At 37.8% G+C, this 26,681-nt stretch overlaps 1 protein-coding gene across 9 annotated transcripts in view; it reads right to left on the bottom strand.

The window, feature by feature from the left end:
• Window positions 1-26,681, bottom strand: part of TUT4 (terminal uridylyl transferase 4) — a 143,796-nt gene that overhangs the window by 87,906 nt on the left and 29,209 nt on the right. For all 9 annotated transcript variants that reach the window (XM_033435508.2, XM_049699765.1, XM_033435506.2 and 6 more), the window contains exons 3-4: window positions 21,285-21,448; window positions 8,220-8,336 (exon numbers count right to left, since the gene is read on the bottom strand). In XM_033435508.2, the coding sequence (XP_033291399.1) occupies window positions 8,220-8,336; window positions 21,285-21,448 (281 nt within the window). The remainder of the gene's footprint in view (window positions 1-8,219; window positions 8,337-21,284; window positions 21,449-26,681) is intronic.

The following is a 26,681-nucleotide window of genomic DNA, read 5'->3' as shown; positions in this document are numbered from 1 at the left end:
GAGAAAGACAAATATTGTATGATCTCACACGTGGAATCTAAAAACAACAACAACAAAACCTGAACTCATACAGAGAACAGATTGGTGGTCGCCGGAGACAACCGAGTGAAATGGGTGAAAGTAGTCAAAAGGTACAAAGCCCACATGCCCTGTATTGTATATTGAAAAGTTGCTGAGGGCTTCCCTGGTGGCGCAGTGGTTGAGAGTCCGCCTGCCGATGCAGGGGACACAGGTTCGTGCCCCGGTCTGGGAGGATCCCACGTGCCGTGGAGCGGCTGGGCCCGTGAGCCATGGCCACTGAGCCTGCGCGTCTGGAGCCTCTGCTCCGCAACGGGAGAGGCCGCAGCAGTGAGGGGCCCGCATACCGCAAAAAAAAAAAAAAAGAAAAGAAAAGTTGCTGAGAGTAAATCTTAAAAGTTCTCACCTCAAGAAAAATAAATTGTTATGTGTGGTGGTGGATATTAACTAGATTTACTGTGGTGATCATTTCACAAAATATACATATATTGAATCATTATGTTGTACACCTGAAACTAATATAATGTTATATGTCAACCAACTCTCAATTAAAAATAATTTAAAAATAAACCTTTAGGGACTTCCCTGGTGGTCCAGTGGCTACGAATCCACCTTCCAATGCAGAGGACGCGCGTTCGATCCCTGGTCGGGGAACTAAGATCCCACGTGCCACAGGGCAACTAAGCCCACGGGCCGCAACTACTAAGCCCGTGTGCTCTAGAGCCCACATGCCACGAGAGAGCCTGCATGCCTCAGCTACTGAGCCCATGAGCTCTGGAGCCCGTATGCCACAACTAGAGAAGCCCACACACCGCAACGAAAACACCGTGCATGCCACAAAGGTCCCACGTGCCGCAACTAAGACCCAATGCAGCCAAATAAATTTTTAAAAAATTTTTTAATTAAAAAAGAAAAAAATCTTTAAAAAGAAAGGAGGGGCCTTCCCTGGTGGCTCAGTGGATAAGATTCCGTGTTCCCAATGCTGGGGGCCCAGGTTCGATCCCTGGTCAGGGAACTAGATCCCACATGTATGCCACAACTAAAGAGCCAGCGAGCCACAACTAAGGAGCCAGTGAGCCACAACTAAGACCCAGTGCAACCACATAAATAAATATTTAAGTTTAAAAAAATAAATAAAATAAAAAGAAAGTGGATGTAATATTTCACATTTCCACTAGCCCTGTTTTAGACTTGGCATTCATTCACATCCTTGACAACGCTTGGCATAGTCAATCTTTTCAATTTTAGCTGTTCTAGTAAGTGTAGTGATTTCCCTAATGACGAATAATGTTGAGCATCTTTTCATGTGTTTGACATCTGTATGTCTTCTTTAAAAAAGTGTTGGCTCTAACCTTTGGCCCATATTTTTATTTGGTTGTTTACAATAGTCACCCCTTATCCTTGGAGGATATGTTACAACGCCTCCAGTGGAGGCCTGAAACCACAGATAGCACCAAACCCTGTAAATACTATTTTCTTCCTCTACATACTTACCTATGATAAAGTTTTATTTATAAATTAGGCACATTAAGAGACTACCCAAATGGCCTGCATCACTACTCTTGCACTTTGGGGCCATTATTAAATAAAATAAGGATTACTCAAACACAAGCACTGTGATACCACCAACAGCCAATCTGATAACCAAGATGGCTACTAAGTGATTAACAGGCAGGTAGTATACACAGCATGGATATGCTAAACAAAGGGATGTTTCATATCCCAGGCAGGATGAAGCTGAACAACACGAGATTTCACCACACTATTCAGAATGGCATGTAGTTTAAAACTGTAAGTTGTTTATTTATGGAATTTTCCATTTGATATTTTCAGACATGGCTGACCAAGGGTAACTGAAACCACAGAAAGCAAAACCACGAATAAGGGGGGGATTACTATACTTATTATTGAGTTTTGAAAGTTTTTTATATCTCCTATATACAAATCACTTACCAGATATGATTTGCAAATATTTTTTCCCAGTCTGCAGCTAATATTGTTATTCTTTAAAAAATATCTTTCAAAAAGCATAAGTTTATAATTTTGAGGAAGTCCCATTAATCATTTTTTTCCTCTGGTATCATACCTAAGAAATTTTGCCTAATCCAAGGTCATAAAGATTTTATCTCATTTTTTATTCTGTAAACTTTATACTTTTAGGTTTTACATTTAGGTCTGTAATGCAGTTTTGAGTTATTTTTTTACATAGTGCAAGGTATGGATCAAAGGTCTTTCTTTGTACATGGATATCTAACTTTTCATATGTTTAAAAGATTATCATTTCTCCACTGAATTACCTCTGAATGTCTGTCAAAATTCAGTTGTTCATAGAACTGTAGTCTTATTTCGAGACTCACTATTCTGCTCCACTGATCTACTTGTCTACTTGATGCCAATATCACACTTTGATTATTGTAGCTTTATAAGTCTGGAAATCAGGTGTTGTTAGTCCTCCAACTTTGGTCTTTTTCAAAGTTGTTTTAGATTTTCTAGGGTCTTTGCATTTACAGATGAATTTTAGCTTTTCTCTTCTTTTTTATCTTTTTTATTGAAGTATAGTTGATTTACAATGTTTCAGGTGTACAACAAAGTGATTCAGTTATACAGACAGATTCTTTTGCAGATTCTTTTCCATTATAGCTTTTTTTTAAAGATTTATTTATTATTTGTTTGTTTTTGGCTGCGTCGGGTCTTAGTTGCGGCATGCGGGATCTTTGTTGAGGTATGCGGGCTTCTCGAAGTTGTGGTATGCGGGTTTTCTCTTCTCTAGTTGTGGCACGCAGGCTCCAGGGCATGTGGGCTCTGTAGTTTTGCAGCACGTAGGCTCTCTAAGTTGAGGCGCATGAGCTCATTAGTTGTGGCGCGTGGGCTTAGTTGCCCCGTGGCATGTGGGAACCTAGTTCCCTAACCAGGGATCGAACCCACATCCCCTGCATTGCAGGAAGATTCTTTACCACTGGACCACCAGGGAAGTCCCTCCAGATGAATTTTAGAATCAGCTTTTCAATTTGGGATTTTGGTCAGTTTAGAAAAAATTTAACAATATCAATTCTTCCAACATATAAAAAAGGTTTATTTCTGCATTTCTTTAGCTCTTCTTTAATTTCTCTCAGGAATGTTCTGTAATTTCTGTACACAAGTTTTGTGTATTTTTGATGCTATTATAAATAGCAGTTTTTTTAAATTTCAATTTTATACTGTTTACTGTTAGTATATAAAAATATAATTGATTTTTGCACATTGAGCTTGTATTCTGCAACCTTGCTAAACTCACTCATTAATTCTAATGAATAAGTCTTTTCTAGACTTCTATATAAACAATCATATTACCTACAAATATAGTTTCACTTCTTCTTTTCCAGCTTCGATAGCTTGCCTTTCTTTCTCTTGCCTGACTACACTGGCTAGAACCCCTAATAAAATGCTGAATAAAAGTGGTAAGAGTGAACATATCTATCTTTTTTTCCAATTTTTTTTTTGTGATAAAATATACATAACATAAAACTTACTATCTTAACAATTTTTACAAGTACAACTCAGTGGAATTAAGGACATTCATTTGTTGTGCAACTATCACCATCATTCATCAGCAGAATTCTTTTCATCTTGTAAAACTGAAACTGTACACCCATTAAGGATAGCTCCCCATTCCTCCATCTCTCCAGTCCCTGACAACCACCATTCTACTTTCTATCTCTATGATTCTGACTACTCTAAGTACCTCATATAAGTGGAATCATACAGTATTTGTCTTTTTATGACTGGCTTATTTCACTTAGCTTTAATTTACTCAAGGTTCTTCCATGTTGTAACATATCAGAATTGCCTTTCCTTTTTTTTTTAAAGATTATGTTTTTCTATGTGGACCATTTTCAAAGCCTGTATTGAATTTGTTACAATATTGCTTTTGTTTTACATATTGGTTTTTTGGCCAGGAAGCATGTCCCATCTTAGCTCCCCGACCAGGGATCGAACCCACATCCCCTGCATTGGAAGGCAAAGTCTTAACCACTGGACCACCAGGGAAGTCTCTGCCTTGCTTTTTTTTTTTTTTCTTTTAAATATTTATTTTGGCTGCACCAGGTCTTAGTTACAGCACACGGGATCTTTGTTGTGGCATGCTTAGTTGCGGCACACATGATCTTTTTTAGTTGTGGCATGCGGGCTCTTAGTTGCAGCATGCAGACTTCTTAGTTGCACCATGCAGACTCTTACTTGCGGCATGCATGTGGGATCTAGTTCCCCGGCCAGGGATCGCACCTGGGCCCCCTGCATTGGGAGCACAGAGTCTTACCCACTGGACCACCAGGGAAGTCCTCCCTGCCTTGCTTTTTAAGGCAGTATAATATTTCACTGTATGTATATGTGACATTTTATTTATCCATTCATCTGTTGATGGACAACTGAGCTGCTTCTATGTTTAAGCTATTGTGAATAATGCTACGATGAACATGGCCGTACAAATATCACTTCAAGACCCTGTTTTCAATTCTTCTGAGTATATACTCAAAAGTGTAATTGCTGGATCACATGGTAATTCCATTTTTAACTTTCTGAGGAACTGCAACAGTTTCCCACAGCAGCTATACCATTTTCATGCCTGTCTTTTTTCCTAATCTTAGGGAGACAACATTCAGTCTTTCACCATTAAGTATAACATTAGCTGTGACTTCTTCATAGATGTTCTTTATCATGTTGAGGAAGCTCCCTTCTATTCCTAGTCTGCTGAGATTTTTTTTTTTTTTTTTTTTGCGGTACGCTGGCCTCTCACTGTTGTGGCCTCTCCCGTTGCGGAGCACAGGCTCCGGACGCGCAGGCTCAGCGGCCATGGCTCACGGGCCCAGCCGCTCCACGGCATGTGGGATCTTCCCAGACCAGGGCACGAACTCGTGTCCCCTGCATCGGCAGGTGGACTCTCAACCACTGCGCCACCAGGGAAGCCCTGCTGAGATTTTTTAATCAGGACTTTTAAATGCTTTTTCAGCATCTACTAAGATGATCATATAGTTTTCTTTTTCGGTTTGTTAGTATGATGAATTACATTGATTCATTTTCTAATGTTAAACCAACAATGCACTCCTGTAATAAATTCCTATTTGGTCATGATGTATTTCTTTCTTTAAATATACTGTTGGATTCAATTTTCTAAAATAATGTTCAGAATTTCTGCATTTATGTTAATGAGGGATATTGCTCTGAAGTTTTCTTTCATTGTAATGTCCTTACCTGGTTTTGGTATTAGAGTAATGTGGGCCTCATAGACTGGGTTGGGAAGCATTCTTCCTCTTCAGTGTTCTGGAAGAGTTTGTGTAGAACTGGTACATACATATCAATTATCCCAGAGCTCAATGATCCTCTTTTCTTTCTTTTTCCCAAGTTCTTTTTTCTTTCTGTTTCATTTTGGATAGTTTCCATTGCTTTATCTTCAAGTTCACTAACCTTTTTTTTTTAATATAAATTTATTTATTTTGTTTATTTTTGGCTGCATTGGGTTGTCATTGCTGCACACGGGCTTTCCCTAGTTGTGGCGAGCGGGAGCTACTCTTCATTGCAGTGCATGGGCTTCTCATTTCGGTGGCTTCTCTTGTTGCAGAGCACAGGCTCTAGGCACGTGGGCTTCAGTAGTTGTGGCACGTGGGCTACCAGTTGTGGCTCATGCGTTCTAGAGCACAGGCTCAGCAGTTGTGGCGCATGGGCTTAGTTGCTCCGCAGCATGTGGGATGCTTCCGGACCAGGGCTCGAACCTGTGTCCCCTGCACTGACAGGCAAATTCTTAACCACTGCGCCACCAGGGAAGCCCCTCACTAACCTTTTCTTTTGCAATGTCTGATCTGCCATTAGTCCTACGCACTGTATTTTTCATCTTAGACATTGTAGTTTTCACTTCTATAAGTTCAATTTGAATCTTTTTTTATATCTTCCATGTCTCTATTTTTGGGAACATCAGGAATATAGTTATATTAACTGCCTTAATGTCCTTCTCTACTAATTCTACTGGGTCAGTTCAAGGTCAGTTTTGACTGGCTGATCTTTCTTCTCTTCATGGTTTGTATTTTCCTGCTTCCATGTATGCCTGATAATCTTTGACTGAATGGCAGACAATGTGAACTTTTTGGCAGCGATGGATATTTTGTATTCCACTATAAATATTCTCAAGCTTTGTTCAATAATGACATGAAATACTTAGAAATAGTTTATTCATTTGGATCTTGCCTTTAAAACTTTTTAGTTGGGGCCAGACCACATTTAGTTTAGGGTTAAATATTCCCCATTAGTAAAACAAGACCTTTCTGAGTACTCTACCCAATACCCCACAAAGTATGAGGCTTTTCAGTCTGGATAGTTGGAAGACACTATTCCCAGCTCTGTGTGAGCACCAAGCACTGTTTTAATCCCCTCAGATGGTTCTTTCTCTGGCTTCAGGAAGCTTTTCCACATGCATGCACCACAGTATTGTGCTGAATACTCTGAGGGGACTGTCCATAGATCTCTGGGTTTCTCTCTGTATAGCTTTCTCGTTTTTGTTATTCTGTCCTACAAACTCTAGCCACGCTGTACTCCCTGGACTCGTCCATCTCCTCAACCCTGGGAATCCACTGCATTCTACTCCCTATAATACCATCTAGAAACTCTCTCAAATTGGAGTAATCATTGAGCTCACCTCATTTGTTTTCCATTCACTGTTGGTCCTTCATTGCCTAAAGAAGACATTATTAGTGATTTTTGTCTTTTTTTGTTTTGTTGGTTATTTTGAGGAGAAGGTAAATCCAGGCCCTGTTATTCCAACTTCACCAAAAGTCCAGTAGAGCTGCTTTTAAGGTTAGTTTTGTTTTTTTGTAATATTCTAAAATTCCCTATAATGTACATAATATATAATGGCTTTCTTTTTAAGTCTGTTTGGAATTCCCTGAGCTTCCTGCAGCTAATGATCAGCATCTTTGAACATTTCTTGAAATTTCTCAGTTATTATCTCCTAAACTACCACTTTGGCTCTGTTCTATTAAGTCTTCTGAAATGCTAATTAAATCAAAATAATAGGCTGATAAAATTTGAATGATTTCTTTTCCTTCTAAGTTCCTGAATTTTTTCAATGCATTCATTATTTTCAATAAAAATGTGCTGAGCACCTACTATGTGTCAGACACTGTACTAAGCAACACAGAAACAAAAATAAATAAGAAATTAAACCTGTCCTCTACAATATTTGGATACTGAAGCCTGGAAGAAGAGAGAAGGCAGACATTTATAACACAGTGTATAAGGTTTTCTGATCAAGCCACTGTGGGAACACCAAGAAAGTGTACCTATAACACAGACTTGTTGGGAAGGTCAAGTAAAAGAGTATTTCTCAGAGAAGATATCTTAGAGATAAGTAAGAATTTATATAGAATTAACATTATAACTTTGAAAAGAAAAAATTAAATAGCTAACATACTAATGAATTTTAAAAAGAAAATAGTCTACTTATACTATGTCTATATGAAATGTTCTAATAAAAATCACTGAAAACTTATGAATTCCCAAAGGCTAAACCTTAAAAGGCCCTGCATGATCTGGGCTTCTCCAGCTTCATCTCATATCATTTTCCTCCTGGCTCTCTGCTCCAATCATGCTCTTTCAGCTCCTCATATGCCATGTCCTTTCATAACTTAGAGACCTTCATACTGCTTTTTTGTGTAAAATGCTCTCATCTCACCCTTCTATGCCACTCAACCTCTACTTCAAGGTTCAACAAATGTCACTTTCTCAAAGAAACTACCCCTCCTCTAAATTAAGTAAAATATCCTTGTACACTTACTTAGCACCACAATTGCCCCTTTAATAAAACTCATCTTACTTAAATCCTTATTCAATGTATGCCTTCACCAATACTTTAGAAACTCTGAGGACAAGAACCATGACTATCTTATTCACCACTCCCTAGACCTAACACATAAGAACTCAATAAATATTGGTTGGACTAACTGATTGTACCTTTAAACTTAGGAATCAACGTACTTTAGGATATGCAAACTGGTCTCTGAGAAGGTTCCCCTCCTGATCACCTAAGATAAGAAAGGCAATCACAGCTTTCAACGCTATCATTTCAGTTACTACTATATGACTAGAAAAATACTTGATTTTTACTTTCATTAATAAAAAATATTTGATATAGTTTTACCACTCAATAAATAAATAAAATATTTTGTAAAAAGACTTACCAAAATGTTTTTCTTATGTCGTTTCTCTTTTATATGTTTATGAGCTCCCTGGATGTTTTCAATGTGAATTAAGCAAAGTTTGCACAGATATCGGCAATTGGTATATTCTGGTGAGCGCTAAAAAAAAAAGTTGAAAACATTTTTTCAGAAAACAAAAAAAAAGTAAAATTTTTACTATATATGTGAAGGATACAACTATGTAAATATATGAGACAAAAATAAGCAGTGAATGAATACTTTTTAATAAACAATTCAGTACTCATATACCCAAGAGATAGCTGTCCTTTTCAAAATAGTCATCATAGGAGATAATATACTAATTTCAAATGATATCATGATAATCCTAAATATGTCTGATACTTATCTAATATAGTCTTCAGAATCCAATGTAAGATAAGAAAGGCAGTATTATTATTTAGTCTTATTCCAACACTGTCTCAAAAACTGGTTTAAAAATTTCAGTCTTTTTGATTACCATAAAAAATAAAATTCACCCGAAATTGGGAATTTCAGAAGAATGAATTGCAAATATGGAAGACAATTCTAAAATCTGAGTTTTGAAAACACTCTACTCAATTACAATCACATGGGAATAAATGGATAACCTCTTGAGTTAACTACTCTGAAGGGAAAAACAATTATGACACATGAAAAGTATCAGTCACAATACTGAAATCATACTTTATATATATATTCTTGAAATAAGAAAAAATTAGTAATCCCAAAGTACCTGTTATATGCTAGGCACTATGCTAGATGTTTGACATATAATTTGTCATTTTAACTCCCCTAATAATCCAATTAGATTGGTATTATCTTCATTTTATAGATGTGATAAAAAAAAGCTCATAGAGCTTGCAACTTTCACAAGGATACAACAATATTACATGGTAGATGCTGAACTTAATTTCATGTATATCTGAATCCAAAGCCAAGACTCCTCCCATAAGATGATACAAAAAAAATTTACAGAAACACAATACGAGGAACCAAGATGGCGGAGTAGAAGGATGTGCTCTCACTCCCTGTTGTAAGAACACCAGAATCACAACTAGCTACTGGACAGCCATCGACAGGAAGACACTGGAACTCACCAAAAAAGATACCCCACATCCAAAGACAAAGGAGAAGCCACAATGTGACCATAGGAGGGGCGCAATCACAGTAAAATCAAATCCCATAACTGCTGGGTGGGTGACTCACAGACTGGACAACACTTATACCACAGAAGTCCACCCACTACAGTGAAGGTTCTGAGCCCCACATCAGGCTTCCCAACCTGGGGGTCCGGCAACGGGAGGAAGAATTCCTAGAGAATCAGACTTTGAAGGCTAGTGGGAGCTGACTGCAGGACTTCAACAGGACTGGGAGAAACAGAGACTCCACTCTTGGAGGGCACACACAAAGTAGTGTGCACGTCGGGACTCAGGGGAAGGAGGAGTGACCCCATAGAGACTGAACCAGACCCACCTGCTAGTGTTGGAGCGTCTCCTGCAGAGGCAGGGGGTGGCTGTGCCTCGCCGTGGGGACAAGGACACTGGCAGCATAACTTCTGGGAAATACTCCTTGGCATGAGCCTTCCCAGAGTCTGTCATTGGCCCCACCAAAGAGCCCAGGTAGGCTCCAGTGTTGGGTTGCCTCAGGCCAAACAACCAACAGGGAGCAAACCCAGCCCCACCCATCAACAGTCAAGCGGATTAAAGCTTTACTGAGCTCTGCCCACCAGAGCAACAGTCTGCTCTACCCACCACCAGTCCCTGCCATCAGGAAACTTACACAAGCCTCTTAGATAGCCTCATCCACCAGAGGGCAGACAGCAGAAGAAGAACTACAATCCTGCAGCCTGTGGAACGAAAACCACATTCACAGAAAGACAGACAAGATGAAAAGGCAGAGGGCTATGTCCCAGATGAAGGAACAAGATAAAACCACAGAAAAACAACTAAATGAAGTGGAGATAGGCAACCTTCCAGAAAAAGAATTCAGAATAACGACAGAAGATGATCCAGGACCTCGGAAAAAGAATGGAAGCAAAGATCGAGAAGATGCAAATGTTTAACAAAGACCTAGAAGAATTAAAGAACAAACAAACAGAGATGAGCAATAGAATGACTGAAATGAATACTACACTAGAAGGAATCAATAGCAGAATAACTGAGGCAGAAGAATGGATAAGTGACCTGGAAGACAGAACGGTGGAATTCAATGCTGTGGAACAGAATAAAGAAAAAAGAATGAAAAGAAATGAAGACAGCCTAAGAGACCTCTGGGACAACATTAAATGCAACAACATTCGCATTACAGGGGTCCCAGAAGGAGAAGAGAGAGAGAAAGGACCAGAGAAAATACCTGAAGAAATTATAGTCGAAAACTTCACTAACATGGGAAAAGAAATAGCCACCCAAGTCCAGGAAGCGCAGTGAGTCCCATACAGGATAAACCCAAGGAGAAACACACAGAGACACACAGTAATCAAACTGGCAAAAATTAAAGACAAAGAAAAATTATTGAAAGCAGCAAGGGAAAACGATAAATAACATACAAGGGAACTCCCATAACGTTAACAGCTGATTTCTCAGCAGAAACTCTACAAGCCAGAAAGGAGTGGCATGAAATACTTAAAGTGATGAAAGGGAAGAAACTACAACAAGATTACTCTACCCAGCAAGGATCTCATTCAGATTTGATGGAGAAATCAAAAGCTTTAAAGACAAGCAAAAGCTAAGAGAATTCAGCACCACCAAACCAGCTCTACAACAAATGCTAAAGGAATTTCTCTAAGTGGGAAACACAAGAGAAGAAAAGGACCTACAAAAACAAACCCAAAACAATTAAGAAAATGGTCACGGGAACATACATATCGATAATTACCTTAAACATGAATGGATTAAATGCTCCAACCAAAAGACACAGACTTGCTGAATGGATACAAAAACAAGAACCATATATATGTTGTCTACAAGAAACCCACTTCAGACCTAGGGACACATACAGACTGGAAGTGAGGGGACGGAAAAAGATATTCCATGCAAATGGAAATCAAAAGAAAGCTGGAGCAGCAATACTCATAACAGATAAAATAGACTTTAAAATAAAGAATGTTACAACAGACAAGGAAGGACACTACATAACGATCAAGGGATCAATCCAAGAAGAAGATAAAACAGTTATAAATATATATGCACTCAACATAGGAGCACCTCAATACATAAGGCAACCGCTAACATCTATAAAAGAGAAAATCGACAGTAACACAATAATAGTGGGGGACTTTAACACCTCACTTACACCAATGGACAGATCATCCAAAATGAAAATAAATAAGGAAACAGTAGCTTTAAATGACACTAAAGACCAAACAGATTTAACTGATATTTATAGGACGTTCCATCCAAAAACAACAGATTACACTTTCTTCTCAAGTGCACACGGAACATTCTCCAGGATAGAACACATCTTGGGTCACAAATCAAGCCTCAGTAAATTTAAGAAAATAGAAATCATATCAAGCATCTTTTCTGACCACAACGCTATGATATTAGAAATGAATTATGGAGAAAAAAACATAAAAAACACAAACACATGAAGGCTAAGCAATACATTACTAAATAACCAAGAGATCACTGAAGAAATCAAAGAGGAAATCAAAAAATACCTAGAGACAAATGACAATGAAAACATGACGATCCAAAACCTATGGGATGCAGCAAAAGCAGTTCTAAGAGGGAAGTTTATAGCTATACAAGCCTACATCAAGAAATAAGAAAAATCTCAAATGAACAATCTAACCTTACACCTAAAGGAACTAGAGAAAGAAGAACAAACAAAACCCAAAGTTAGCAGAAGGAAAGAAACCATAAAGATCAGAGCAGAAATATATGAAATAGAAACAAAGAAAACAATAGCAAAGATCAATAAAAGTAAAAGCTGGTTCTTTGAGAAGATAAACAAAATTGATAAACCATTAGCCAGACTCATCAAGAAAAAAAGGGAGAGGACTCAAATCAATAAAATTAGAAATGAAAAAGAAGTTACAACAGACACCACAGAAATACAAAGCATCCTAAGGGACTACTACAAGCAACTCTATGCCAACAAAATGGACAACCTGGAAGAAATGGACAAATTCTCAGAAAGGTATAACCTTCCAAGACTGAACCAGGAAGAAATAGAATATATGAACAGACCAATCACAAGTAACGAAATTGAAACTGTGATTAAAAATCTTCCAACAAACAGAAGTCCAGGACCAGATGGCTTCACAGGTGAATTCCATCAAACATTTAGAGAAGAGCTAACACCCATCCTTCTCAAACTCTTCCAAAAAATTGCAGAGGAAGGAACTCATTCTATGAGGCCACCATCACCCCGAAACCAAAATCAGACAAAGATACTAAAAAATAAAGAAAATTACAGACCAATATCACTGATGAATATAGATGCAAAAATCCTCAACAAAATACTAGCAAACAGAATCCAACAACACATTAAAATAATCATACACCATGATCAAGTGGGATTTATCCCAGGGATGCAAGGATTCTTTAATATACGCAAATCAATCAATGTGATAGACCATATTAACACACTGAAGAATAAAAACTATATGATCATCTCAAAAGATGCAGAAAAAGCTTTTGACAAAATTCAACACCCATTTATGATAAAAACTCTCCAGAAAGTGGGCATAGAGGGAACTTACCTCAATATAATAAAGGCCATATATGACAAACACACAGCAAACATCATTATGAATGGTGAAAAACTGAAAGCATTCCCTCTAGGATCAGGAACAAGACAAGGATGTCCACTCTCACCACTATTATTCAACATAGTTTTGGAAGTCCTAGCCATGGCAATCAGAGAAGAAAAAGAAATAAAAGGAATCCCAATGGAAAAGAAGAAGTAAAACTGTCACTGTTTGCAGATGACATGATACTATACCTAGAGAATTCTAAAGTTGCCACCAGAAAACTACTAGAGCTAATCAATGAATTTGGTAAAGTAGCAGGATACAAAATTAATGCACAGAAATCTCTTGCATTCCTATACACTAATGATGAAAAATCTGAAAGAGAAATTAAGGAAATACTCCTATTTACCACTGCAACAAAAAGAATAAAATATCTAGCAATAAACCTACCTAGGGAGACAAAAGACCTGTATGCAGAAAATTATAAGACACTGATGAAAGAAATTAAAGATGATACCAACAGATGGAGAGATAAATCATGTTCTTGAATTAGAAGAATCAATATTGTGAAAATGACTATGGTACCCAAAGCAATCTACAGATTCAATGCAATCCCTATCAAATTAACAATGGCATTTTTTACAGAGCTAGAACAAAAAATCTTAAAATTTGTATGGAGACACAAAAGACCCCGAATAGCCAAAGCAGTCTTGAAAAATAAAAACGGAGCTGGCGGAATCAGACTCCCTGACTTCAGACTATACTACAAAGCTACAGTAATCAAGACAATATGGGACTGGCACAAAAACAGAAACATAGATCAATGGAACAATATAGAAAGCCCAGAGGTAAACCCACGCACCTATGGTCAACTAATCTATGACAAAGGAGGCAAGGATATACAATGGAGAAAAGACAGCCCTTCAATAACTGGTGCTGGTAAAACTGGACAGCTACATGTAAGAGAATGAAATTAGAACACTCCCTAACACCATACACAAAAATAAACTCAAAATGGATTCGAGACCTAAATGTAAGACTGGACACTATAAAACTCTTAGAGGAAAACATAGGAAGAACACTCTGACATAAATCACGGCAACATCTTTTTTGATCCACCTCCTAGAGTAATGGAAATAAAACTAAAAATAAACAAATGGGGCCTAATGAAACTTCAAAGCTTTTGCACAGCAAAGGAAACCATAAACAAGACCAAAAGACAACCCTCAGAATGGGAGAAAATATTTGCAAACAAATCAACGGACAAAGGATTAATCTCCAAAATATATAAACAGCTCATGCAGCTCAATATTAAAGAAACAAACAACACAATCCAAAAATGGGCAGAAGACCTAAATAGACATTTCTCCAAAGAAGACATACAGATGGCCAAGAAGCACATGAAAAGCTGCTCAACATCACTAAGTATTAGAGAAATGCAAACCAAAACTACAATGAGGTATCACCTAATACCAGTTAGAATGGGCATCATCAGAAAATCTACAAACAACAAATGCTGTAGAGGGTGTGAATAAAAGGGAAACCTCTTGCACTGTTGTTGGCAATGTAAATTGATACAGCCACTATGGAGAACAGTAGGGAGGTTCCTTAAAAAACTAAAAATAGAATTACCATATGATCCAACAACCCCACTACTGGGCATATACCCAGAGAAAAGCATAATTCAAAAAGACACATGCAGGGCTTCCCTGGTGGCGCAGTGGTTGAGAGTCTGCCTGCTGATGCAGGGGACACGGGTTCATGCCCTGGTCTAGGAAGATCCCACATGCCGCAGAGCGGCTAGGCCCATGAGCCATGGCCACTGAGCCTGCACATCCGGAGCCTGTGCTCCGCAACGGGAGAGGCCACAACAGTGAGAGGCCCGCATACCACAAAAAAAAAAAAAAAAAAAGACACATGCACGCCAATGTTCATTGCAGCACTATTTACAATAGCCAGGTCATGGAAGCAACCTAAATGCCCATCAACAGACGAATGGATAAAGAAGTTCTGGTACATATATACAATGGAATATTACTCAGCCATAAAAAGGAACGAAATTGAATCATTCGTTGAGACATGGATGGATCTAGAGACTGTCTACAGAGTGAAGTAAGTCAGAAAGAGAAAAACAAATATCGTATATTAACGCATGTATGTGGAACCTAGAAAAATGGTACAGATGAACCAGTTTGCAGGGCAGAAGTTGAGACACAGATGTAGAGGACAAATGTATGGACACCAAGGGGGGAAAGCCACGGGGGTGCGGGGATGGTGGTGTGCTGAATTGGGCGATTGGGATTGACATGTATACACTGATGTGTATAAAACTGATGACTAATAAGAACCTGCTGTATAAAAAAAATAAAATTAAAAAATTTTTAAAAACACAATAAATACATGTTGAATTTTAAAATATTGTTTCTAGTGTCTTACACTGAAATTGCAGCAATGCTTAATTTTTATCTCAGATTGACTTTCAATAGGCTGCAACTCCTGACAAAAAGATTCTCACTTCAGAATATAACATAATTTCCTTTAAATAGGAAACTTGCCCCAAATTTAGAAACAGTCCTGCCACAGACTAAAAATAAATACAGTCTTCATTTATAGAGTATCTATTAACCTTACAACATCTGTATGAGGATTCCCCATTTTACTAGCAAAGCAACTAAATCCCTAGAAGTAAATAATTTGCCCAAGGCAACAAGCAAATAAGAAAATTCAGCTCAATCTAGTCATTTCAATTCTTTAGTTTAAAACTATTTCAAATCTGTCCTTATTGCAGAATGAATTAAGCCCTCACAGACTTCTTTCTCTCAGTTTCCAACCACAGCTACTTCTTAATTCACCAAGTATTTTCTGAGCTCATACTATGTCAAACATTTTTCTAGGAGGTGAGGATGATAATGTAAACAAAACAAATGAAAATCCTTGTCTTCATGAATTGACATTCTACTGTAGGAAGACAGGTAATAAATAAACAAATGTACAAAGAAATAAATAAATAGGAATGTGGGGGAGGTGTTATCTCCTTTTTAATAATAGTCATCACTTATTAATAAAATGTCTTGAGGTGAAAGACTGAGCTGTGTGGATATATGAAAAGACATTCCAAGCAGAGATAAATGTGAATGCTAAAGCCCTGAGGAAGGAATGTGCCTTATCTGTTTGCAAAATCACAAAAAGGCTACTATGACTGGAAAAGAGAGGTAAAGGGGGTCAGATGACAAGACTCCTCATAAGGACTCCAAGTTTTATTCTAAGTGTGAGGGGAAGGTATTGAAGGCTTCTGAGCAAAGAATTACAAGATCTAATTTCAAAGGGATCACTTGCCTTCTATATTAAGAATAGAAACAAGATGAGTCTAATGCCATTATGATCATACTACAATAATCCAGATGATGTTGGTTGGCTTGGTTCAAGGTAAGAGTGGTGTAAGTGGCAAGAAGCGTTGGATTCAGGAGTTGAAAGCATAAACACAGAATTCCTAAAGCCATGCATATTGATGAAGTCACTACAGCAGTCATGAGAGCACTCATTAGACAACTTTTTCAATCGTAAAATGTGAGCAGACAACGACTGCGTCTGGAATCTTTTAGTAAGAAAAGCTTGGTATAACACTGAATGGGGAGCCAGAGGCCTGAAATGACATCTCAATTGATCTCGTTTAAATCTCTAACTCTTGAGCCTGCTTCTATACCCATAAAATGAAATAATAAAAACTGCCCTACTTGGTAAAATAATTCAATTCTACAAGTAGCTAATCTTTATTTTGTGCTTAGCACATACCAGGCACTGTGTTAAGAACTTTACTTGTATTATCTAATTTAATCATCATAGCCCAATAAGCGAGGTATCATTATTTTTATCGAATCCATTTAAATGATAAAGAAACTGAGATCTGGGGCTTCCCTGGTGGCACAGTGGTTAAGAATCTGCCTTCCAGTGCAGGGGACATGGGTTCGATCCCTGGTCCGGGAAGATCCCACATCCGCAGATCAATTAAGCCTGTGTGCCACAACTACTGAGCTTGTGCTCTAGAGCCCGTGAGCCACAACTATTGAGCCCACGTGCCACAACTACTGAAGCCCGCACGCCTAGAGCCCATGCTCTGCAACAAGAGAAGCCACCGCAATGAGAAGCCCATGCACCGCAACGAAGAGTAGCCCCCACTCGCCACAACTAGAGAAAGCCTGTGCACAGCCACGAAGACCCAACGCAGCCATAAATAAATAAATAAATAAAAAGAAACTGAGGTTTAAAGAGGTTAAATAACTTATCCAATATCATCTAACCAGTAAGTGACAGTGCTAGACCTAGTGACTCCAAAAGCCCATACACTTAACCACTAAGCAAACTGTTACCTTTAATTACTGACCAACTACTATGTGCAAGGCACTGTATTAGGCACAACAGTAAATAAGACAAGAAAGTCCTCAGTATCATGAAGCTTCTAGTTTCACAGAAGGGACACATGAAAAATGTTTAAAAATTCCTTTATTATAGTCAAAATATTTATTTTGCCATTAAACAAATATATCGATAAGCCTCCTTTAAAGTTTCTGTAGACCAACTAGAATAAAGATTTGTCTCCTGAACAACCAACAGATAAAAGAAAAAATTAAAGGGGAAATAAAAACGTTTCTTGAGACAAATAAAAATGGAAAAACAACATATCAGAACTTGTGGGATACAGCAAAAGCAGTTCTAAGAGGGAATTTCATAGCAATAAATGTTTACATTAAGAAGCAAGGAAGATCCCAAATAAACAACCTAACTCTACCATAAGCAACTAGAAAAAGAACTGATCCCAAAATCAGGAGAAGAAAGGAAATAATCAAAATCAGAGCAGAAATAAATGAATTAGAGATCAGACTCACAGTTATAGAGAACAAACTAGTGATTACCAGTGGGGAGAGGGAAGGGAGGAGGGGCAATAGAGGGGTAGGGGATAGAGAGGTACAAACTATTATGTATATAATAAGCTACAAGGACATACTGTACCAACACGGGGAATATAACCAATATTTTTTAATAACTATAAATGGGGTATAACCTTTAAAAATTATGAATCACTATATCGCACACCTGAAACTTATATGACATACAATACTATTCAGCCATAAAAAATGAGAAAATCCTACCATTTGCAATGACATAGATGGACCCTGAAGGCATTATGCTAAGTAAAATAAGTGAGACAGAGAATGACAAATACTGTACGATCACTTATATGAGGAATCTTAAAAAAAAAAAAAAAACCCTCATAGGAAGAGAAATCAGACTTGTGGTTACCAGAGGAAGGGAGGGGAAAATTGGAGGAATATGGACAAAAGGTACCAGCTTCCAGTTATAAGATAAGTAAGTACTAGGAATGTAATGAACACTGCTGAATGATATATAAGAAAGTTGTTAAGAGAATAAATCCTAAAAGTTCTCATCCCAAGAATATTTATTCCTTTTTTTCTTTTTTTCTTTCTTTTCATTTTATCTATACGAGAAGATGTTAGCTGAACCTACTGTGGTAATCATTTCACAATATATGTAAATCAAACCATCATGCTATACACCTTAAATTTATACAGTCACGTATATCAATTATTTTTCAATAAAACTGGAAAAAAGTAAAAGTAGTAACCTGGGGGCTTCCCTGGTGGTGCAGTGGTTGAGAGTCCACCTGCTGATGCAGGGTACACGGGTCCATGCCCCGGTCTGGGAAGATCCCACATGCCGCGAAGCGGCTGGGCTCGTGAGCCATGGCTGCTAAGCCTGTGCGTCCGGAGCCTGTGCTCCGCAAAGGGAGAGGCCACAACAGTGAGAGGCCCACGTACCGCAAAAAAAAAAAAAAAAAAAAAAAGTAGTAACTTGAAATTAAAAAAAAAAAAAAGATTCCTGGGCATGGAGATTCTAAGTATTTCCTAGTCAATATTTAACACTTGCTATAGGGAAATTTACTCTTCTGATCTAACAGTTTGGACTTATTCCTTCTTTAGTACACGTTAAAAATCTACATCTTTACTCCTCAATGAGATAATCTGTAAGTACACTGCGAACCAAATACTTGATGCAATCAAAAGCAAGTTGGTAAGAATATTCTTAATGAGTATTTTAAAATTGGTAAAGAAAAACTTTAATTAACAATATACTGGATTGACAAGAGGTTTGGGATGGCATGAAAACCAAAAAGGAGCCACAAGAAAAAGAAACTATAGATATCTATGCTGGTATTGGCACACACTGATTTTACATCATTGCTAATCTAAATTCAACAACAAAATGTTTTCCATGCTTCCAAGTTTTCTTTCACCCCAGGCCATTCTTTCCTACTACTATCAAATATCCATTCCACCCCAACTTCTTCCTTCTCCCAAGAACTGACTTTTCCTGCTTCATATACTACATATCTTCCCAACCAGTCCCCTGCTTATATTCCCTGAAAATACATTTTTCACATTCCCTTTATACATGTCATACAATTTACCTACACTAGCCATTCCCTAACCCAACTCCTAGCCATTCCTTCAGACTCAGTTCCAATGTCACCTACTTATAAAGCATTCCCCAAACTGATGCCTCTATACCCCAACTCAAGTTGGTTACTCCTTTGTCTAAGATCCTATTTTCAAACAATATTGTTATTACTATTATTATTTGCTTACACGCCTTTCTCTAAGAGAAACTCCTAGAAAGGCAGTATGGTGGTTTTTAAAAAACCACACATGCCCCAATTCAACTTTTTATCACCAGATCATGGCACATGAAAGGTACTCAATATTTATCTTGATAATGCACAGATCCAGACTAATTTCAAACTTAGGAAAGGGAAAGTGAGAGGAAAGACAGAACTATGTAAAACAGCAAATTGCAGGCTTCCCTGGTGGTGCAGTGGTTAAGAATCCGCCTGCTAATGCAGGGGACACAGGTTCCAGCCCTGGTCCGGGAAGATCCCACATGCCGTATGCCACAACTACTGAGGCTGCGTTCTAGAGCCTGCGAGCCACAACTACTGAGCCCACGTGCCACAACTACTGGAGCCCATTCACCTAGAGCCCATGCTCCTCAATAAGAAAAGCCACTGCAATGAGAAACCCTTGCACCACAATGAAGAGTGGCCCCCGCTCGCCGCAACTAGAGAAAGCCCATGTGCAGCAATAAAGACTCAACGCAGCCAAAAATAAATAAATTTATAAAAAAAAATAAAATAGCAAATTGCAAAAAAGACTTCCTTTTAACTAGGATCTTGTGAGACTAACTATATAATCCAAACTCTATCCTACATTATGGGCCTCTACTCCTTGATATTCCTTCCTACTTTCACAGGGTGACTACTGTCATAAATTCTATTAATGACTCAGGATTGCCTTCTTCAATTTAAATATAATCTTGTTTTTCTAAGCTATACAAAATCATACCATTTCTTTCTTTCCTTCCTTATTTATCAAGAATGATGACCTATTTCCCTGTATGCATACTAACAAATATCCCAAGTATCTATTTAAGAACAGACTGATTTATGATTCTTTCCTTCAATATCTAGCAGTGTTTTTACTGTTAAGGCTGGGAATCTGTATTTCTAGGTTAAGAAATTAATTAGTACTCAGCAACAAGATACCTATGGCTAGAACAGTTCCTAATACATAGGAGATATTCAGTAAATATGGGAGAAAAAAAGAGGAAAGAGAAAACCGAGGGGGAAAGGAGGAAGTCTGGTACATCCTGTAGTATTTGCTAATTTATTTGTCACTCCAAATAGACCGTTAACTTCTAATCGGCAGAAACTGTGCCATTTTCACCAACATATATCCCCAGTGCCTAGCACAGTATCTAGAACATAACAAGCTCTCAGTATCTATTTGATAAGCGAGTAAATCAGGGGTCAGCAAACTTCTTGTAAAGGGACAAAGTTATATTTCAGTAAATATTTTATGCTTTGGTAAACAGTAGATATTTTATGCTTTGTGGTCCACATACTCTCCGTAGCAACTTCTCAAAACTCAACTCTGTCATGGTAGCAAGAAAGCAGCTATAGATAATAAGGATGGCATGGTTGTGTTCCAAGAAAACTCTGTTTATAAAAACATGAGGTATTTTACCACAATTAAAAAAAACAAAAACAAGGTGATAGGCCACAGTTTGTCGAGTCTGGGATGAATGAGTGAAGTCAGACTCACAGATGTAAGGATTTGCTGAACAAATGGAGGGAAAGAAGAAAGAGAGGGAGAGAAGAGGAAAGGAAATAGGGAAGGAAGGAAAGATGCATGATATCTCCACCTAAGGAATATAATAAGAAAAATAAAAAGAGCTGTACTTGGGAAAGAAAAGTTATGAAACATGCATTTTCCTCCAAATAACTAAAACACATAGTATACTTTTTCAAGTCGAAAGATGTGATCTCTTTCTAAGCGTTCTTCTGCTTGTTTCAAGCCTAGCCTCTGCTCAGGTGTCAATGTAGATTCATCTATCACAGTGGCATTTTCTAAATAGTCCATCTCTGAAGAATTTTCTTTATTAGATTCATCGTTCTTCATTTTACCTAGAAAAGGAAGCAATCACTTAGTTACCATCATCAGAATTGGTAAATTAAAATTTTTTTAATGAAAAACAGACATTCAATTTATACACATACAGAAAAAATATTCTTCCTTTATGTTTTCCTTCGTTGTGCACGTTGGTATACCTATGTAAGATAAAAGTAAAAGATATACATGATATCAAAATTCACAAAGAAAAATCTACTTCATGGGTCAAATGCCTATCTTCTGCCAACGAATCTATATCAAAAAAGACAAATATGACTGAGACTCACTATACAAGGGTAACATAACATAACCATTTTGTCGAATCTCTGAAGTAAATATGATATAAAGCTACTTTAAGTCCCAAAGATGACTCAATGAACCGAAGTCACTTCAGTGACTTTATCAATATACAAAAGAAGCTAAAAGAACATATATACTCCAGACCACAGACTCACATGAGGCTCCTTCTTTGCTTTCACTGAACTCATGGATATCTCTACCACACCAATATTTTTTCTTTGCTTCTCTGCCTCCTAACTAGATTGTGATCTCTTTAAGGCACAGACTATGTGCTTTCTTTTCAATCTTTGCATTTCCAGCACCTACCAATATATACTTAGAATAATAGTAGGTTCCACCACCAGTGTGATTTTTTTAAATATAAATTGAATCATGTTACTCTCTTGCTTAAAATACTTAACAGGCTCTCATGGAGTTCAGAATAAAGTTTAAACTCTTTAACATATAACACACAGTGCTTGCCCTCTTGAAGGCAGTCAACAGTTTAAATACAATAATCCCAAGTTGTAGTAAGTGCTATAAAGGAAAAAAACAAGTAACTGAGAGGGAAACAAACTTTAGATATGGGGGTCAGGGAAGGCTTTTCTGAGACTTTAAGCCAAGACCTCAAAAAAAGAGAGCTAAGTTGTCTATATCTCTAATCTTATATCCTGCCCTAACACTTTTCACTTCATTCATACCAAATGTGCTAGAATGGATCAGTGCTACTCCAAGTATCAATGCCTGTACATGTTCTGTTCCCTCCACCATCAAGGCCCTTCCTACTTCAACTAGTTATGTTTACCTGTCCTGCAAAATTCAGTTTAAGCATCAACTGTTTCAGAAGACAGTCTGGGACTTCCCTGATAGTGCAGTAGTTAAGAATCCGCCTGCCAAGGCAGGGGACAAGGGTTCGCTCTCTGGTTTGGGAAGATCCTACATGCCGCAGAGCAACTAAGCCCATGTGCCACAACTACCGAGCCTGCACTCTAGAGCCCACGAGCCACAACTACTGAGCCCACGTGCCACAATTACTGAAGCCCATGTGCCTAGAGCCTGTGCTCCACAACAAGGGAAGCCACTGCAATGAGAAGCCCACACACCAAAACAAAGAGTAGTCCCCGCTTTCTGCAACTAGAGAAAGCCTGCGCGTAGCAACGAAGATCCAACGCAGCCAAAAATAAAATAATTTTGAAAAGGGCTTCCCTGGTGGCACAGTGGTTAAGAGTCCGCCTGCCGATGCAGGGGACACGGGTTCGTGCCCTGGTCTGGGAGGATCCCACGTGCCGCGGAGCGGCTGGGCCCGTGAGCCATGGCCGCTGAGCCTGCGCATCGGGAGCCTGTGCTCCGCAACGGGAGAGGCCACAGCAGTGAGAGGCCCGCGTACTACAAAAAAAATAATAATAATAATAATTTTGAAAAAAGAAGACAGTCTGATATTCTTTATATTCTCATAGCACCCGCTATTATCTCACATTTTCACAGCAATGTAATTTGTATTTATTTATCTACCTCTTACAATTAGATAATGAATTCCTTGATGCTAATGACCAGATCTTATTCAACTTTGTACCTTCAGATTTTAATACAATGCCTAGACCAGAGATGACACTTAATAATAGTGTGTTGAATAAAGAAATTGATTTGGACGTATCTAAAAGCACTTCTAAAAGTAAATGCTCATAGATAATAAATAAACCTCTCCTCTCTGCCCTCAAAAGCCACTCTACATGCCATCTACAAGAACCCTGAAATTCACTTCTCTCTTGATAGCACTAATTTTTCTAAATAAAAATAGTGTGCCTCTCTCTGGAGGTGATGTGTCTCCTACCACAAGAGGAGCATAACAGGAATATTATTCAGCAATGAAAAAGAATGATGTACTGCTACATGCTACAACATGGATGAATCTTAAAACATACTAAATGAAAAAAGCCAGACACAAAAGGCCACATGTTGTATGATTTCACTCATATAAAATAGGCAAGTCTATAGAGACAGAAACTAAATTAGTGGTTGGCAGTGCCTAGGAGGAGAGGGTAATGAGTAGTGACTGCTAATGGGTATGGAGTTTATTTTGGGGGTGGTGAAAATATTCATGATTTAGACAGTGGTAATGTCTACACAACTTTGTAAATACACTAAAAAACACTAAATTGTATATTTTTAAATGGCAAATTTTATGGCATGTGAATTATATCTCAATAAAACTAATATAAAAAGGTAAATAAAAAATTTAAATATGACAGATGATAGTAAGAACTATGGAGAAAAATTAAAAAGGTAAAAAGAATAAGGAGTGCCAGAGGTGGAGGTGAGGTTTGTAAATTTTAGATAAGTGACCCAGCAAAAGGCTCACTGAGAAGGTGAAGGAGGTAAGAGAGCTAGCCATATGGACATCTGGGGGAAGAGTATTCCAGGCAAAGGAAAAAGCAAATGCAAGAGCCATCAGGTGGACATTTGCCTTCACATTTGAGGAACTGCAAGGATATCATGCAGTTGGAACAGAGAGAAATGATGAGAAGTAGATAAATGAGGGCAGAGAAGTGGGGGGAGGGGGAGTGCCGAAGATCACAAAGGTCACAGCAAGGACACTAGCTTTTACTCTGATATATGGGAAACCATTGAAACATGATGAACAGCAGTAACATGATCTGAATAATTTTAACAGGATCATTCTGGCTGCTATGTTGAAGACACAAGGAAGGATGGTATAAGTGAAAGTAAGAAGAAGAGTTAGGTTCTGCTGCTCAAAAGCATGATCCTGACCAGCAGCATCAGCTTCATTCCGGAGCTTGTTAGAAATCCAGTATCTCAGACTCTAGATTTTCTAAATCAAAAATCTCGGAGAATGGAGCCCAAGAATCTGAATTTTAATACAATCCCCAATTGATTCACTTTAATTGCACATTAAAGTTTGAGAAGCCCAGATCTAGTATATTCTCCCTTCAAATATTCACCAGGCTCACTCTCTCACCTCTTACCTTCAAGTGTTTGCTCTAATGTCACCTTCTCAGTGACAATTTAAATTTGAAACACCACCACCAGACACAGCAGCATCATTCCTTATGACCTTTCCTGTTTTATTTTTCTTGTAAGATTTATCACTATCTAACTTATTATATACTTTTGTTGTTTACTATGTTTGTTGTCTGTCTCCTCCCACTAGAATATTAACTCTGTAAGTAAGTACAGTGTTATCTGTTTAGTTCATTGTTATATTCCTAGCAACTAGATCAGTACCTGCACATAGCGGAGATCACCCAAAATATTTACTGAATGTACAAACGGCAAAAGGAAAAATGGTGGAAGTGCTAGGTGGGAGCTAAAGTTGGACCTAATGGAGATTAATCCATTAATCTTTTGGCCACACTACACCGTTTGTGGGATTTTAGTTCCCGACCAGGGATTGAACCTGGGCCCTCAGCAGTGAGAGCCTGGAGTCCTAACCACCGGGCCACCAGGGAATTCCCATATAAATCATTTTTGGGTTTTTTCGGTTTTTCTTTTTGTGGGCCACACCATGTGGCACGTGGGATCTTAGTTCCCCAACCAGGGATCGAACCTGAGCCCCCATGTTGAAAGCGCCAGAGTCCTAACCACTGGACTGCCATGAAGTCCCTCATTCTTATTAGTTTGTTAAAACAAGTTTCCTGAAAGGACCTCTATTTGGTCTACTAGCTTCCTTAAGCTATTTCAACTTGTTCTCCATGTTAACAAATAACAAAACTGCATTTAATCAGAAAAATAATAATAATAAAGGATATTAATTGCCATTGCCTGCCTACTGTGTCAGGGACTACATGAAACTCTATTGAATTATTTCACTTAATCTTTATAACAAAGGCAGCACCATCTCCACATTTTAAAAAATGAGGAAACTTAGACATGTTTTAAAGGATAAGCAGCTTATCCAAGATTACAAAGTTATTAGGTGGGGAAGATAAGATTCAAAACCTATGAAATTTTACTCCAGAGCTCACAGTCTTAACCACCTCACTCTGTCACCTTATTTTGTCACCTTTTTAAGAAAATAATCTTTAAATCATATTTTTCACTAATTCAAGTGACCAGAGCCCTGTAGCTGATCTTATGCACCAGTATTTCCCAACTTCAATCAATCACATACCGTCATGTTTAGATCTGCCATATCTAAACACTAGCAGTACTATTATTTATTTGATATTGTCTTTAAATTGACTTATTTTTTTGGGCCTTGTCCTAACATACCTATGAAATTATTAACGTTTTTTCTTACATACAAAGGTACCTCTATTAAATTAAAAAAAGGGTTTGTCAATAAACCATCATCTGTGTACCACCAGAAATAAAAAGAAGCTATTTCTGAACTCTTTGTCAGTATTTCTCAAAGTGTGGTAAATAATGATTTAGAAATAGCTTTTTCTGTTTATACATCAAGAAAAGGTTTTATTCTTTTAGCCATAGAAACATCAGGAAAAAAGACTGCCAAGAAAAATTCATTAATTTAAACAGACATGGATAATATTTATAAACAATTAAGTAACGCTAAGATCAAGATCTCATAAGAAAATGAATTTTACAATAATTCTCAAGTAAATTGCAACAGTGTCCTATTGAATCTGTTTCCAGTTTTGCTCCTGTCAAAGAATTTGCTGAAAAGATAAACATATATATTTGTGTATATATATATGATCACAGTGCTACCTTGGTTAAAACTCTTCAGTGGCTTCTCAAAACACTCATAATAAAGTCCAAACTGTTTATCATATCCTAAAAGGCCCTTTACTTTCCAATTCTTGTGTGCCTTTTCAGCTACATCTTTTGCCACATTCCCCCGCAAGTCCCTGTTGCAGTCATACTAAATCTCAGTCACACTTGCAGTCTCACATTTATATCATGCATTTTCTCAATCCAAAGTCTAAATACCTCAATTAAATCATGTACTTTCTCGATTCTAAGTTTTTGGCACTGAACTAAATTACCATC

Source organism: Orcinus orca, chromosome 1 (genome assembly GCF_937001465.1).
Source record: "Orcinus orca chromosome 1, mOrcOrc1.1, whole genome shotgun sequence".
Classification (NCBI taxonomy): Eukaryota; Metazoa; Chordata; class Mammalia; order Artiodactyla; family Delphinidae; genus Orcinus; species Orcinus orca.
Note: the sequence above shows the minus strand (reverse complement) of the source record. Positions and strands in the feature narration are given on the sequence as shown.